This window comes from Suncus etruscus, chromosome 6, assembly GCF_024139225.1.
Source record: "Suncus etruscus isolate mSunEtr1 chromosome 6, mSunEtr1.pri.cur, whole genome shotgun sequence".
Classification (NCBI taxonomy): domain Eukaryota; kingdom Metazoa; phylum Chordata; class Mammalia; order Eulipotyphla; family Soricidae; genus Suncus; species Suncus etruscus.
In genome coordinates, this window is record NC_064853.1 from 34,669,924 (window position 1) to 34,684,234 (window position 14,311).

General features: G+C 45.6%; 1 protein-coding gene across 1 annotated transcript in view; it reads right to left on the reverse strand.

The window, feature by feature from the left end:
- Window positions 1-14,311, reverse strand: part of CFAP57 (cilia and flagella associated protein 57) — a 75,471-nt gene that overhangs the window by 45,885 nt on the left and 15,275 nt on the right. Inside the window, exons 4-8 of the mRNA XM_049775507.1 lie at window positions 13,844-14,051; window positions 10,685-10,837; window positions 6,161-6,300; window positions 4,664-4,829; window positions 3,506-3,619 (exon numbers count right to left, since the gene is read on the reverse strand). Coding sequence (XP_049631464.1) covers window positions 3,506-3,619; window positions 4,664-4,829; window positions 6,161-6,300; window positions 10,685-10,837; window positions 13,844-14,051 — 781 coding nt within the window. The remainder of the gene's footprint in view (window positions 1-3,505; window positions 3,620-4,663; window positions 4,830-6,160; window positions 6,301-10,684; window positions 10,838-13,843; window positions 14,052-14,311) is intronic.

Genomic DNA, 14,311 nt, shown 5'->3' on the forward strand with positions numbered 1-14,311 from the left:
AAAAAATAGTCTCTTCATGGAGGTAGGGCATGGAGTTTGCCTTGCATGTAGAAGGATGGTGGTTCGAATCCTGGCATCCCATATGGTCCCCCAAGCATGCCAGGAGTGATTTCTGAGTATAGAGCTGGGAGTAACCCTGAGCGCTGCCGGATGTGATCCAAAACAAAACAAAAAAAAGTCTCCTCAATCTTAGACAGTTTGAGGTACATGTACCTCAGATGGTACAGATCCCCAATGCCACCAGGAGTGATTCCTGGGCATAGAGTCAAGACTAAGCATGAGTACAGTTAGGTACAGCCCCCCAAGCCCCACAAAAGATATAAACTTTCCTACTATTAAAAGAAAAGAAGTAACATCAATAGGTTTATGAAAAAAATTATAGTCACTTATAGTTGGGAAAATAAAAGTCAAAACAACAATGAGCTATCATATCACACCAGTGATATTGGCACACATTTTAAAAAGAGGGGGATGGAGAGACAGTACAGTGGGTAGGGCACTTGCCAGGCATGTGGCTGACCTGGGTTTGATCTCCAGCATCCCATATGATGTCCCAAGCCCATCGGGAATAATTCCTGAGTTCAGAGTAGGAGTAAGCCCTACGCACTGAGGGTGGGACCCCCAAACCAAATCCCCCCTCAAATATGAATCATTGCTTACATGTATGTGGGGCAAGCAGAACCCTTATCCCACTGTTGGTGGAAATGTCAACTGCCTTAACCTCTGGAAAACAACATTAAAAAAAAAACCTAAGAACTGAGCTTCCACATGATCCAGCAATTTCACTTCTCAGCATCTACCCCAAATACCCAAAACACTATTTCAAAAAGACACATGTGGCCCTACGTTCAATGCAGCATTATTCCCAATAGCCAAGATCTGGAAACAAACCAAGTGCCTAAGAACAGATGAGTGGGTAGAGAAACTGTGATATTTATAACACAATGGAATATGACTTGGTTATAAGAAAAGATGAAATCATGCAATTTGCCACTGTGTGGATAAAACTAGAGGGTATAGTGCTGAGTGAAGTCAGTCAGTGGAAAGGAACAGACACAAAATGATCTCAAGTGTGGAATATAAAGGAGAAACAAATGGCCAAAGGCAGCAGAACTGGAGAGTAGGTCTAAGAACTGAGTTTCCCTGGGGGAGAGGGTCTTGAGAAAGGGGTCATGTGGGAAGGGTTCCTGTGACACTGATGTGACACTGATGGAGGGAAAGGGGTTCTCTGGTGACGGGTGTGGTGTTGGAACAATGTCTGCAGAAAACTATCATTGACAGTATTTTAAATCTCTCTCAAAAAAAAAAAAAAGGAAAGAAAAACAAAACAAATCAGCTGAACTCTGACTATACCTTTACCCTTTGGCTCCACTTGCTTTCCCATTGCCTCCATATGTCAGGACTGCTCTGCCTGTGGCTCTGCTTGTATGGCTACTGGGTGTCCTGTCACTCTCCAGCAGCTCATTTCAAGCAGCCTTGACCAAAAGTTCTCATCTTCCTTTCTCCAGTCAGCATCCCTATCCCCACAACTGGAAGAAATAGTAGTCCCCAAAGGTTCTGCCCAATTTGCTCAAAAGGTGGATACGTCATGCCGGAAGGGAAAAACTGATTAGTTGGCCTGCAAATGCCCTTCACAAAAGTGGGTGTCATCCTGGGAAGAGAATGCTCCTGCAGTATAGAAGGTGGGGCCCTCAGACAAGAGCTTCACAGCTCAGCTGGGGGCACCATCTAACATTTTGGTGGAGCATGCAAGAGAGGCTGGCAACTCCATTAAAACAGCAAAATAGCAGAGCACAGAATGGCCACAGAGGACAAGGGAAACCAACAGCAGGGGACCCTCTGTGCCAACGATGGCTCTGGGACCTGGGAAAGCTGTGTATGTGCCAAGCTATATCCTGGGAAAAGCAATCAGGCCTAGACCCTGGGCTGTGGCCAGGTGGGAAAGCACCTGCTTGGTTCATGTGAAGCCAAGTCTGGTCCCCAGCCCTACCCCCACACCTTATATTGTCAAGAGTGATTCCTTACACTGCTGTTGTTATCTAAAGCCACACAAGTTTGTGACTTAACCCCCAATCCCCAAAACACACACTCTAACAAAGGCAGCAATAGCAAGAAAGGGAAGGAAAGAGAGTAATCAGAGCAGGATGGAGAAGACAGGAAATCATCTCCCAAGCTACACAAAGAACCATTAAGGTAACATGGATGCTGCTACACATTAGGGCATTAAACACAGCATCTGGCCAAACACTCAGCACAATAAACTCCTCTCGCCCAGGGGCAGCTCCCAGGAAGCCAGGCTTAAATCAAATCACATGCATTCCTGGCCGCCTGAAAGCCTGTGTGCCTGCGGCCGACCGCACACCCTCTGACAGAAGAAACCTCAATCTACTCGTCTCTGGCTGAACAGAGAGCAAAAATGTGAATCCCATGAGGTGTGACAGTAGCCTCCAAGCGACACACAAATCCAATAGCAAAGGGTAAGAGTCCAACTGGCTAAGTGAGCGTGAGCACAGCCTACGATGAATAAGCAGCTTAGATTAGCCCAGGAGCAACGTCTTGGTAGCCAGGCTGAAAGATAAAAAAGAAAAAAAAATCTGAGCAGAGGTGTAAGAAGCTGTAGACTGTAGGATGGGGGTGTGGAGGTTGGGGTTGGGGATTCTTTCTTTTTTTTTTTTTTTTGGTTTTTGGGTCACACCCTGTGACGCTCAGGGGTTACTCCTGGCTATGCGCTCAGAAGTTGCTCCTGGCTTCTTGGGGGACCATATGGGATGCCGGGGGATCGAACTGCGGTCCGTCCTAGGCTAGCGCAGGCAAGGCAGGCATCTTACCTCCAGCGCCACCGCCCGGCCCCAGGGTTGGGGATTCTTTCAAGCAAGCCTGTCAATCAAGGCAACCACCCAACTTCAACAACAGCCACCCCCACTACCTGGAGGGTAAGTATACAGAATTATAACAGCACCAACTGCACTACTCCACGAACAAAACACACAACTCCTGCTCTGCAATGATTATCTCCACCAGCTCTGTCTGCTTCATTTTGCCTTGCTCTTTTAGGGCCAAGCCTTTGTGAATACCGCCATGTAAGTTATGCCAGTTCCGAGCCGGAGAGATAGCACGAGGTAAGGCATTTGCCTTGCATCCAGAAGAACGGTAGTTCAAATTCCGGCATCCCATATGGTCCCCTGAGCCTGTCAGGAGCGATTTCTGAGCCTGGAGCCAGGAGAAACCCCTGAGCGCTGCCAGGTGTGACCCCCCCCCAAAAAAAAAAAGTTATGCCAGTTCCTTCAAGATGACCCTGTAGAACTCCCATTTTTCTTTCACTGCATGGACTGCACATTGGCACCTCAATTTGTCTATGCATGTTTTTGATTGTATCTTTTCCCCAGGAGAGAGTGAGCTTCAAGAGGTCAAGACTCTCTTCCCTTTGCTTCACTGATCCCACTGCCTTGCATAATGCTTGACCCTGGGTCGCCTTTGTTTTCCAGTGTGCTGCTTACTCGCTTACCTTCCCAGTATGTCCTTTAAGGTTTGAGATGTTCTCCAAGCTGGTGGTAGTAAAAATGAGAATCACATTTCCACTGACGGCAGCAAATAGGTGACCACCATTGCTGAAGGCACACTGTCATAAGGAAGCACAGCGAGAGAAAGAAAATATAAAATGAACAGTTCAGGGGGAAGTTACCATCACAAGCTCTGTTGCCCAAAGAGTACAGGTTGAATGGTGTATGAAGAGGACAATCATGTAAGGAGCAATGAAAGATGGGCTGCCAACTTTGGACACTTGTACTGTTCTGGAACCCATCCTGTGCCCAAACTACCATTCGAGCTGCTTGGATCATGGAGGAGAGCTCTTATATTGCTGGAGCAGCAGTACCAGTATGAAAAAGCAGTTCCTGAAACCATGCTCTTGTTTCTCCATGGTCACCTTTCAGCTCATGTACCTCCCAATCTCCAACCCTGTCCCCTGGGTTGTAATTCTGAATCTCAGAAACTTCTTTTTAGTGCTTTCTCATTACTCTATATTAGCAGGAAGGGTCTATCATAGGAGGAATATCACAAGATTTTGGGTTTCAATGAAACAGGTGAGTATAAGGAGAGAGAGAGAGAGAGAGAGAGAGAGAGAGAGAGAGAGAGAGAGAGAGAGAGAGAGAGAGAGAGAGAACATCTCAGGGAGGGCAACTGCTTTGCATGGAGCTGACCCAGGTTCAATCTCAGACACCACAGAAAGTTCCCTAAACCCCACCAGTAGTGATCCCTGAGCACAGGATCAGGAGTAAGCACTTCTGGGTGTGGCTCCCCCCCCCCCAAAAAAAAGAAAAGGTAAAGGGGGTAGAGTCATGTAGTTTGCTAAGTTTGGAGAGAAAAATGTTTTATTTTCCTTTAAAAGTTATAAAAATTCTGGGCCATAGCAATAGTACAGTAGGTAGAATGCTTGCCTTGCACATGGCTGACCTGGCTTCCATCACTGGCATCCCTTATGGACCCTGAACACCACCGGGAGGGATCCCTGAGCTCAAAGCCAGAAGTAAGCCCTACACATCACCGGGTATGGCCCCAAATCAAACAAAGTCACAAACATTCTCATGGACAGACTTTGAGTGAGTTACTGACATTTCAATCCTGATGGTTTCTCAAGGTACCTCTTGCCCTAAACAGCTCTTACCTCTCGGCACCCTCGGACAGAGTAATCTTTGAAAGAACGAATATCATCAATGAGCAGATTCATGAGGCGTAGTTTGTCAGCAAATCCTACAACAATGAAGTGACCAGAGGGGTGAAGACTGATTGCATATGCCTCTTCTTGGTATTCCCTGTAGAGTTCCAGAGTGCTGTGAGGAAGATCAGAGGATCTTTATGACTAGCCCACAAAATGCTTTCAACCCTTGCCTCCCACATTGCAGCTGGCACATATTTTAATGATAGGACTTGAGATCCAAGATTGCTTGCAAAACTGCTTCCCCTCTTTATCTAGATTGGGTAATTTGAAGATGGGAGCTAGCAATGAGTGTGGAAATAGGGGTAATCATCAAGGGATGGTCTTGTGATATTAAAGGCACAGCTCTGGGGCTTGAGCGATAGCACAACAGTAGGGCGTTTGCCTTGAACGCACTGACGCAGGGCGAACCTAGTTCAATCCCCAGTATCCCGTATGGTCCCCTTAGCCTGCCAATAGTGATCTGTGAGCACAGAGCCAGGAGTAACCCCTGAGTACTGCCAGGTATAGTCCAAAAACGAAAATTAAATTAAATGAAAAAAATAAAGGCACAGCTCTAGCTCAAGTTTTTTTTTTTTTTTTTTTTTTGGTTTTTGGGCCACACCCGGTGACGCTCAGGGGTTACTCCTGGCTATGCGCTCAGAAGTCGCTCCTGGCTTGGGGGACCATATGGGACGCTGGGGGATCGAACCGCGGTCCGTCTCCTAGGCTAGCGCAGGTAAGGCAGGCACCTTACCTCGAGCGCCACCGCCCGGCCCCTCTAGCTCAAGTTTTAAAATCAGAAGTGAGGCACAATTCTTTGTTTCCAGCCATTCCAGCCAGTTTAGATAAGAGACATTATAGGATGTGACTGATTTGATTGGAGATGTTTGAGGAAGCTATGCCAGGAGGATGAAGCACTAAGAAGTGGAAGGTGATTGGGGTCAGTGAGGAGGAGGAGGAGGAAGAGAAAGAGGAGGAGGAAGAGAAGGAAGGAGAATGAGAAAGAGGAGAAGGAGGAAGAGGAGGAGGAGGAAGAGGAGGAAGAAGAGAAGGAAGAGAAGGAGAACTAAGTAGTTGAGAGAAATCCAAGAGACAAAAAGCACTCCAGAGAAAATGGGGAGCTATAGGGTACTGGGAGGACACAGGAGTTATGTAAGAAGCGGAGTTACTGGGGTGTTATCTTTCCATCCCTAGTGTCTAGTAGAGTGGTGTGTAGCAGGCATTTAATAACAAATGAAGCTCCAAGTAATTTTCAAGACCAAACAGGAGTGGAAAGAGAAGGCAAACAGGTAGGTTGACTGACTTGATTTAAATAATAATAAAAAAAAAACAACCCAAGAACCTTTGCCAGGAAAATCTCCCAAGTCATTAAAATGTAAAACTCTCTAATTAAAGTAATTCACATGAACAACTTTAACATCTGAGATCCTGCACACTATGACAGTGAAGTCTTCAATTCCTTACTTGGAGTCATAATTCCAGATGCGTACAGATCGATCCAGGGAACAGGTAGCAATGAGGGGTTTGCGGATGCAAGTAGCTAGACCGGTGATGGATGCTGAGTGTAATGGGTACAGCAGATACTCAAAGTGAGCAGGCTCTCCCTGGAGAAATCACACAGAAGGAGGTTCGGCAGCGTCAGCAAAAGGCTGGCCATGCACTTCAGCTTTCATTATATCCAGGCACCTTAATTGGCCTGGGTGCACAGAAACCAGACTGTGGGCAAATGGTTTTCCTCGGGTGCACATTTTCCTATGCCACTGTCATTTGGAAACATTACTTTAATGGCCATATAAAATACTTCACTCTGCAGATATTGCAGAATTTATTTGAGCCATTCTTTTACTGTACTGAATGCTTAAGGGAGCACCAACTTTTGTTATTTAAGAAAAACACTAGATTGGATAGTCTTGCCTTGAAGTCTTTGGGGAGCTCTCCGATTAGTTCCTTAGGACCCTAGAGAGGATGAATCTGACATTCAACTTCTTGACTAAGTTTAAGTGTTGGAATGTTGAGGCTGTTGGAATGTTTCAAAGGATATCTCTCTTGAATGAGCACAGTGCCAGCTTAATGACACAGCTCTCAGAACCATGGGGGCCCAGCCCCACCTCACATTTCACTGAAACTATACAATAGTTTTCTTAGACTACGGGTCATAATTTCATTTGCTGAGTCATAAATTGGGGGTGTGTGCATGAGAAACCTGGCAATGTACAAGGTGTCTGAATGCACACTGTTCAAAAATAATTTCAAACTCAACCATGTCATGAATTCAAGATGTTTCTGGCATTACTCATTCATAGTGCATTTCTCGGGCCAAAGATGGGCAGGGAGTTAGGGTGTTCCAGAGGAAAAGGCAGAAGTATCTCTGGTATATATAAGTCAACTTGGAATGATCCTAATTTTCCCTTCCCACACCCTACTTCCTAATCTAGGCTGTCAAAGAACAAAGAGAGAAATTTTGGAACCCTCAACCCATGGCCCCAGGCATGTGTGCTCTAGGACCAGTGAGTAATAAAGTCTGTTTCCCACAGTGCCTGGTGATAGGCTGAGGGCACACTGCCATGGGAGGGAGAAGCATAGCAGCAGTGCTGGTGGGAAGAAGCTTGGAAGGGCTCGTCCTGGAAACACAGGTCCAAGGAGACAGCAGGACCATCATAGTAGTGTCATTAAAGGCCAGAACCCACACAAGAGGTCTGCTTTTAGAAGTGGATTATGGGATCAATGGCAGGGTTTTTAGGATCTTGATAAGAAATGCCACATTTCTCTGTAGAGAGAAACCATTACTCAACCACCGACAGCCATAAGAGTTGAGAAAATGATTTTTAACAAAATGGATCCAGTTATACTGGCTGTACAGGCTCCAGATTGTTATCAGAGACATTATATCTGGGATAACTAGAAAGAGAAATGATGGTAGGCAACGTCATGCGGTGAACACACTGCAGGTTTTCTCACATGTCAAGACAGATGGAAATTCCCTCAAATTCTGATCTCTCCCCTAACTGATATGCACCAACCCCATCCTTCTCCACTATCTTTGAGAAAGAGTGTCAAATACAGAGGTATTAGAGTCAATCTAAATAATGGGAAAACACCTCATGTTCATGGATTAGAAGGGTTAACTCTGCAAATAGGACAAGCCTTTGACTACAGATCCAATATGATTTCCATTAGGTGCCTAGAAAGCTTCTTCAGAGAAATTGACAAATGGGTTTTAAAATTCAAATGGAATTTCAAGGGACTCAGAAAAGCCAAAGGCAACTTGGAAAAGAACAGAGTTCAGGCCTGAGGGATAATACAGCGTAAGGGGTGTTTGCCTTGATGCAGTTGATCCATGTTTGTTCTCTGGCACATAGTTCCCCAGTACTGCCAGGAATGATTCCTGTAAAAAAAACCAGGAGTAAATCATGAGCCTAGCTGGGTGTGGCTATAAAACAACAACATCAAAATTAATGAGAGAGAGAGAGAGTGAGAGAGAGAGAGAGTGAGAGAGAGAGAACATAAAGTTGAAGAACTCACACTTCCCAACTTCAAAACTTATTACAATGCATCAGTAACCAGAGTATGTTGGTATAAGAAGAAATATAACAATGGAATAAAACTAGAGACCATGTTTTCAACAAGGGAGTCAAGACCATTTGAGGGGAAAAGTCTTTTCAGCAAGTGCTATTAGAAAAACAGGATATAAATAATGTTGGCGGGGATGTGGAGAGAAAGGAACTATTATCCACTGCTGGTGGGAATGCCGTCTAGTTCAACCTTTATGGAAAGCGATATGGAGATTCCTCCAAAAACTGGAAATCGAGGTCCCATACAATCCAGCTATCCCACTCCTAGGAATATACCCTAGGAACACAAAAATACAATACAAAAACCCTTCCTTACACCTATATTCATTGCAGCACTATTTACCATAGCAAGACTCTGGAAACAACCAAGATGCCCTTCAACAGACGAATGGCTAAAGAAACTGTGGTACATATACACAATGGAATATTATGCAGCTGTCAGGAGAGATGAAGTCATGAAATTTTCCTATACATGGATGTACACGGAATCTATTATGCTGAGTGAAATAAGTCAGAGAGAGAGAGAGAGAAAAACGCAGAATGGTCTCACTCATCTATGGGTTTTAAGAAAAATGAAAGACATTCTTGCAATAATAATTTTCAGACACAAAAGAGAAAAGAGCTGGAAGTTCCAGCTCACCTCAGGAAGCTCACCACAAAGAGTGATGAGTTTAGTTAGAGAAATAACTACATTTTGAACTGTCCTAATAATGAGAATGTATGAGGGAAATGGAGAGCCTGTTTAGAGTACAGGCGGGGGTCGGGTGGGGAGGAGGGAGATTTAGGACATTGGTGATGGGAATGTTGCACTGGTGATGGGTGGTGTTCTTTACATATCTGAAACCCAAACACAATCATGTATGTAATCAAGGTGTTTAAATAAAAAAGAGAAAAAAAAAAGAAAAACAGGATATGTACATGCAAAAGAAAGAATGCAGTTGATAAACACACAAATTAACTAAAAATGCATAAAACATATAAGTGTAAGAGCAAGAACTATAAAAATCTGAAAGAAGGGGCCGGAGAGATAGCATGGAAGTAAGGCGTTAGCCTTTCATGCAGAAGGTCATCGGTTCGAATCCCGGCATCCCATATGGTCCCCTGAGCCTGCCAGGAGTGATTTCTGAGCGTGGAGCCAGGAGTAACCCCTGATCACTGCCAGGTATGACCCAAAAACAAAACAAAAACAAACAAAAAAAATCTGGAAAGAAATGGAATAAATATTCCTTAACAAAAAAAAGTGTAGCTGGAGACGTGGCTCAGAGGTGGAATGTGTGTCTTGTATGTGTGAGGCTTGGGTTTCATCCTTAGCAACACACACACACACACACACACACACACACACACTAACATAAATATGAAAACCAACACCGATTCATGCAATAGCATGAATGAAACTTGAAAGCATTATGTAAAGTGAAAGAAACCAGTCAAAAAAAGTTCACAAATTGTGTGATTCTATATCTAGGATGGAAAAATCTATAGGGGCATAAAGTAATTTAATGGCTGTCCATAAAAGGAACTTGGGAGAGAGTGAGGAGATCATAGCTAAAGGTGGAATGTAGTTTATTTTAAAATTTTGATTTTATTTTTGGATCCCACTTAGTAGGGCTTGGGGCCATTCCTGGCTTTGTGCTCAGGAAATCACACAACACTGGGGACCAAACCTGGGTCCCTTGCCTGCAACTGTCTGCTGATAACTTCGAGTTATCTGTCTGGCTCCTAAGGCTCTTTATTTATTATTACCACCATCACTATTTTATTGGGGGACATTCCCAGAAATGCTTAGGGCTTACTCCTGATTCTAGAGTCACTCAGGGATCCTGATGGAGCTCAGAGAGTCTATATGGGATGCTGGGGATTAAACCTGAGTTAGGTAAGCTCTCTTGATATTATCTCTCCAGCCCCCAAGGCTATTTTTTTTAGTAATGAAATGTTCTAAAATAGACAGTGGGAATGATTGCACCACTCTGAAGATAGTGTAAAACCACTAAGTTGAAGTTTAAACAGGTAAACTCCTTCCTTCCTTCCTTCCTTCCTTCCTTCCTTCCTTCCTTCCTTCCTTCCTTCCTTCCTTCCTTCCTTCCTTCCTTCCTTCCTTCCTTCCTTCCTTCCTTCCTTCCTTCCTCCCTCCCTCCCTCCCTCCCTCCCTCCCTTTCTCCTTGCCTTCCTTCCTTGCCTTCCTTTCCTTCCAACCTTTTTCCATTGAAAAAGGGTGCAGAACATTGAAATGGAGAAACATATGCTACAAAGAGATTGCTGAGATTGTATTTCCACCAAGGAGCCTTCTCCACCCTAACAGACACTTTATTGAGTTCTGTGAAGGGACTGGAGGAACCTCTGCTGAGCTAGTTGGGATGCAGATGCACGCTGATGAGAATTGGGTGGGAAGGGAACCTTGCCAAGGAGGACTCACCTTGCTGATCTCCGTCAGCGACATGGTGATGATGAAGAGTTGGTTCTTGTTGGTGCTGACAACCAGAGTTTCCTCAGATGGGCTGAAGTTCATACAGAGGATGTCCTGCTTGTCAGATTGACTTGGGTCATTGCTCTGCAGGTCCACAGGAATCTGCCAGAGATGGTAGACTACAATTAGTGATGTCCCCATAGGACACACTGTCAGTGTGCTTCCAGGGGTGTTCAGGGTTCTCTTGGGCGCTCTTAGCTAATGGAGCCCTAGTTCTGCATTCTACTCAGAGATTGAACTGTGCTTCAGCACTAGTATTTGGCTTTGGTCATTTGCACCTGAACAAGACAGCAGTAGATAAAAAACAGATCAAGCCACACATCTGAGATCTCCTCTGAAAACTCAAATTCCTTTAAAACGCCCTCTTGAAGTCCAGTGCAGGTGGCCACCTGCCTCAGGTACACCTGGTGCTCTCAGGTGGTGTTTCTCAGGGGCAGCCTTTCTTCCACAAATCTTGGTGGCAGGGAAGCAGCAAAGTCAGGATGGAGTGGCCACTCTCTGGAAGGCCCTGCAGTTCCCAGCTGGAAGGACCTGATGCCCTTAGTGGGGCTTTGTCCTAGGATTCCTTCTCATAGGCCAGTGTCTCACAGTCTCCATCTATCTCTTCTATGGCCACCCAGCTAAAATTTCCCAATCCCTAGACTTTTGTTAGAGTCTGTGATAGCAGGCTCTAGGACACTGGGAATCCTGCTTCCACCTGTCTTCCAAAACACCCTTTAACCGTTCATGACCCAGTCAACTCCTGCTCTGCCATGATAGCAAGGGCTTTGGAAAATCTTCACAGAGCCAGTGTGTGTGTGTGTGTGTGTGTGTGTGTGTGTGTGTGTGTGTGTGTGTGTGTGTGTGTCTGTGTGTGTCTGTGTGTGTCTGTGTGTGTCTGTGTGTGTGTGTCTGTGTGTCTGTGTGTGTGTAGCTGCTCACCCCTCACTGTCCATAGCACGTGGGCAGGTTTTCTGTTTTCACATTTGTCACACTGAGACAGCCAGCTCTGGGCTCCTCTGCTTTGTTCCTCTGCTGCCCCCTAGTGCTCAGAGGCCCCTCTGTTCAGACACTTGATGAGAGAGCTAAGTGCTCTCAGGGAGGGACAGGCCCGCCCACCGCAGAATGAGAAAAGCTCCTCTCCATTCTCAGCTTCCTTTTCCCATTGTCTCTCACTTACCTCTCTGTGAAGTCACCTACTCCCACATCTCAGTAAAAACAACAGCAGGGGAAGTAATCACAATGAAAAAAAGACAGCAAACAGCACAACTTGAGCATCTGTCTAGTGCCAGACACAGGCTAGGCGCTGAATGTGAGGGGCATTCATCTCCATATTCATCACACTGAGTCAAACTTGATGACTGCTTCATTTTATTTGGGGCTCTGGTCAAGTAGGAACCTTCCCCCAAGTCACTCCCTCACTTCTAGAACATTGTAGGAAAAAAACCCACAGGCCCCAGCATATCATGGACTTGGCTGGCTTTATTTTCTTCTCAGATTGATGCCCAGGGGTAGCCTGTTCTTATCTGCTTGTTTGCTGACGTCACTCTTGGTGTGTCTGCATCCTTACCATGTCTTCACCTACTGACACTATTTTTCTTTCTTTTTTCTTTTCTCTTCTCTCTTCTCCTCTCCTCTCCTCTCCTCTTCTCTCTTCCCCCTCTCCTTCCTTCCTTCCTTCCTTTTTTTTTTTTTTTTTTTTGATTTTTGGGTCATACCTGGTGGTGCTCAGGAGTTATTCCTGGCTCTGTGCTCAGAAGTCGCTCCTGGCAGGCTCGGAGGACCATATGGGATGCCAATATTCTAACCAGAGTTTGTCCTGTGTTGACCGTGTGCAAGACAAAAGCCTTTACCGCTGTGCTATCGCTCCAGCCCTGCACTCTATGTTCTCAATGTGTTGGTTTATAGACAAACTCACAGGCTTCCTCACCTTGGTCTCCTTTCCTGAGACACTAGGCCTCACAGCCTTGGTACCAACTCAGAGGGCTCCTTATTTCATGACAAAGAAGAGTGTGGGCTTCCCACACACACTCAGGTAAAGTGCTAGAGAAGGATCTTTAGGAGACAAGCATCTCCCACCTCCCACACCCGGGCTCCTCCACACCCTAGAGCAATGGTCCTCAAACTACAGCCCGCGGGCCACATATTGTATTTATTCCCATTTTGTTCCTTCACTTCTAAATAAGATATATGCAGTGTGCATAGAAATTTGTTCATAATTTTTGTTTTTACTATAATCTGGCCCTCCAACAGTCTGAAGGACAGTGAACTGGCCCCCTGTTTAAAAAGTTTGAGGACCCCTGCTAGGGCCTATACCATTTTCTTCTCCAGAAAGTCCCTCACTACTTACTGCTCCCACTCCAGAGCAGGGGGTGGGCACCTGATTTCACTATTGGGACACCCACAGGAGATAGGTTGTTTCCTTCAAGAAGATATGGGATTTGTGCCTCTGGTTAGGCTGCCTCATTGTGTAGGTCATCCATTGCATCATGTTCCAGGCCTCATCTATGTCCCAGACACAGTGGTATCCCCAGCCTGAAATCCCAGTTCTTTCATTCTGGTGACTAGGTCTCTGTCATGGGGACAGGAAATGCTCCAAACCCACCCTGGCTCCTCGCTCTGCTCCCCTTGCCACTCTTTTCCATCTGGAACCTTCTCCATCTGGAACACATAACTTAATATTTTCTGTCAGATGCTCCACACCCTCTGAAAACCTTAGGGAGGACCATCAAACATGTAGCTGCTTCCCAGGATCTTTCCCAATCATGTCCCATCCCTCCTAAGTTGGCTTCATGAACTCCACAACCAATGACTGAATGTTCAGTGAGTGCCAGGGTACAGGCTTGCAATATCAATCAAATCACAGTATTATCTTAAGGGCACATTAGGCTTCAGAGGGAAACACTACTTGCTAACATTCTCTTCCAGGATCCCAAACCTGTTCTTGACTCTGTGCCAGACCCCAACTCTGTCCTCCCCATGCTGCAAGTTCTTGCAGGGTAAATGGTTCAAGTCCCCACTTGCTAAGGACCACTAGCCCTCCCTGTCCCTATTACTCTCCTTTGCAGAGCTCTTCGCTAGTGAACAAAGGCCAGCAGGACCAATTTTGCTTCTTCCCACTCTCCTTACCCGGATTTCCCTGCTCTCCCGGAAAAAATTCTTCTCTGTTTTTTCAAACATCAGGACCCTCCCTGGCCCCGCAGAGCAGGCAAACCCCTTGGAGTAGGAGGCCATGGCGAACACCTGGGGCAAGGACATCTGGAGGTTGCCGTTGTTGTTCATCTCCACCTGCTCATAGGAGGGCACGGGGGAGCTGAGGCCTGGAAAGTGGATCAGGCTAGAAAAGAAGAGAGCACCTAAGGTTTACAAAGATAATCCTGAGTTGACAAATATTGCTCGGAAGGAGAAAGAGGTAGGCTCACAGCTGAGGTGGGGGTCACAGCTTGGGGAAATCACTCTTATTACTCATCCAAATGTGGTTTAGAAATAAGTGTCACTATGAGGGATGAGTTTTCTAAAAGGACACAGCATGTAAGTGGAATAACTGGGGTCTGAATCTAGGGCCCTCTCTCCTTCCTTCAAAGATCTGGTCAAGTT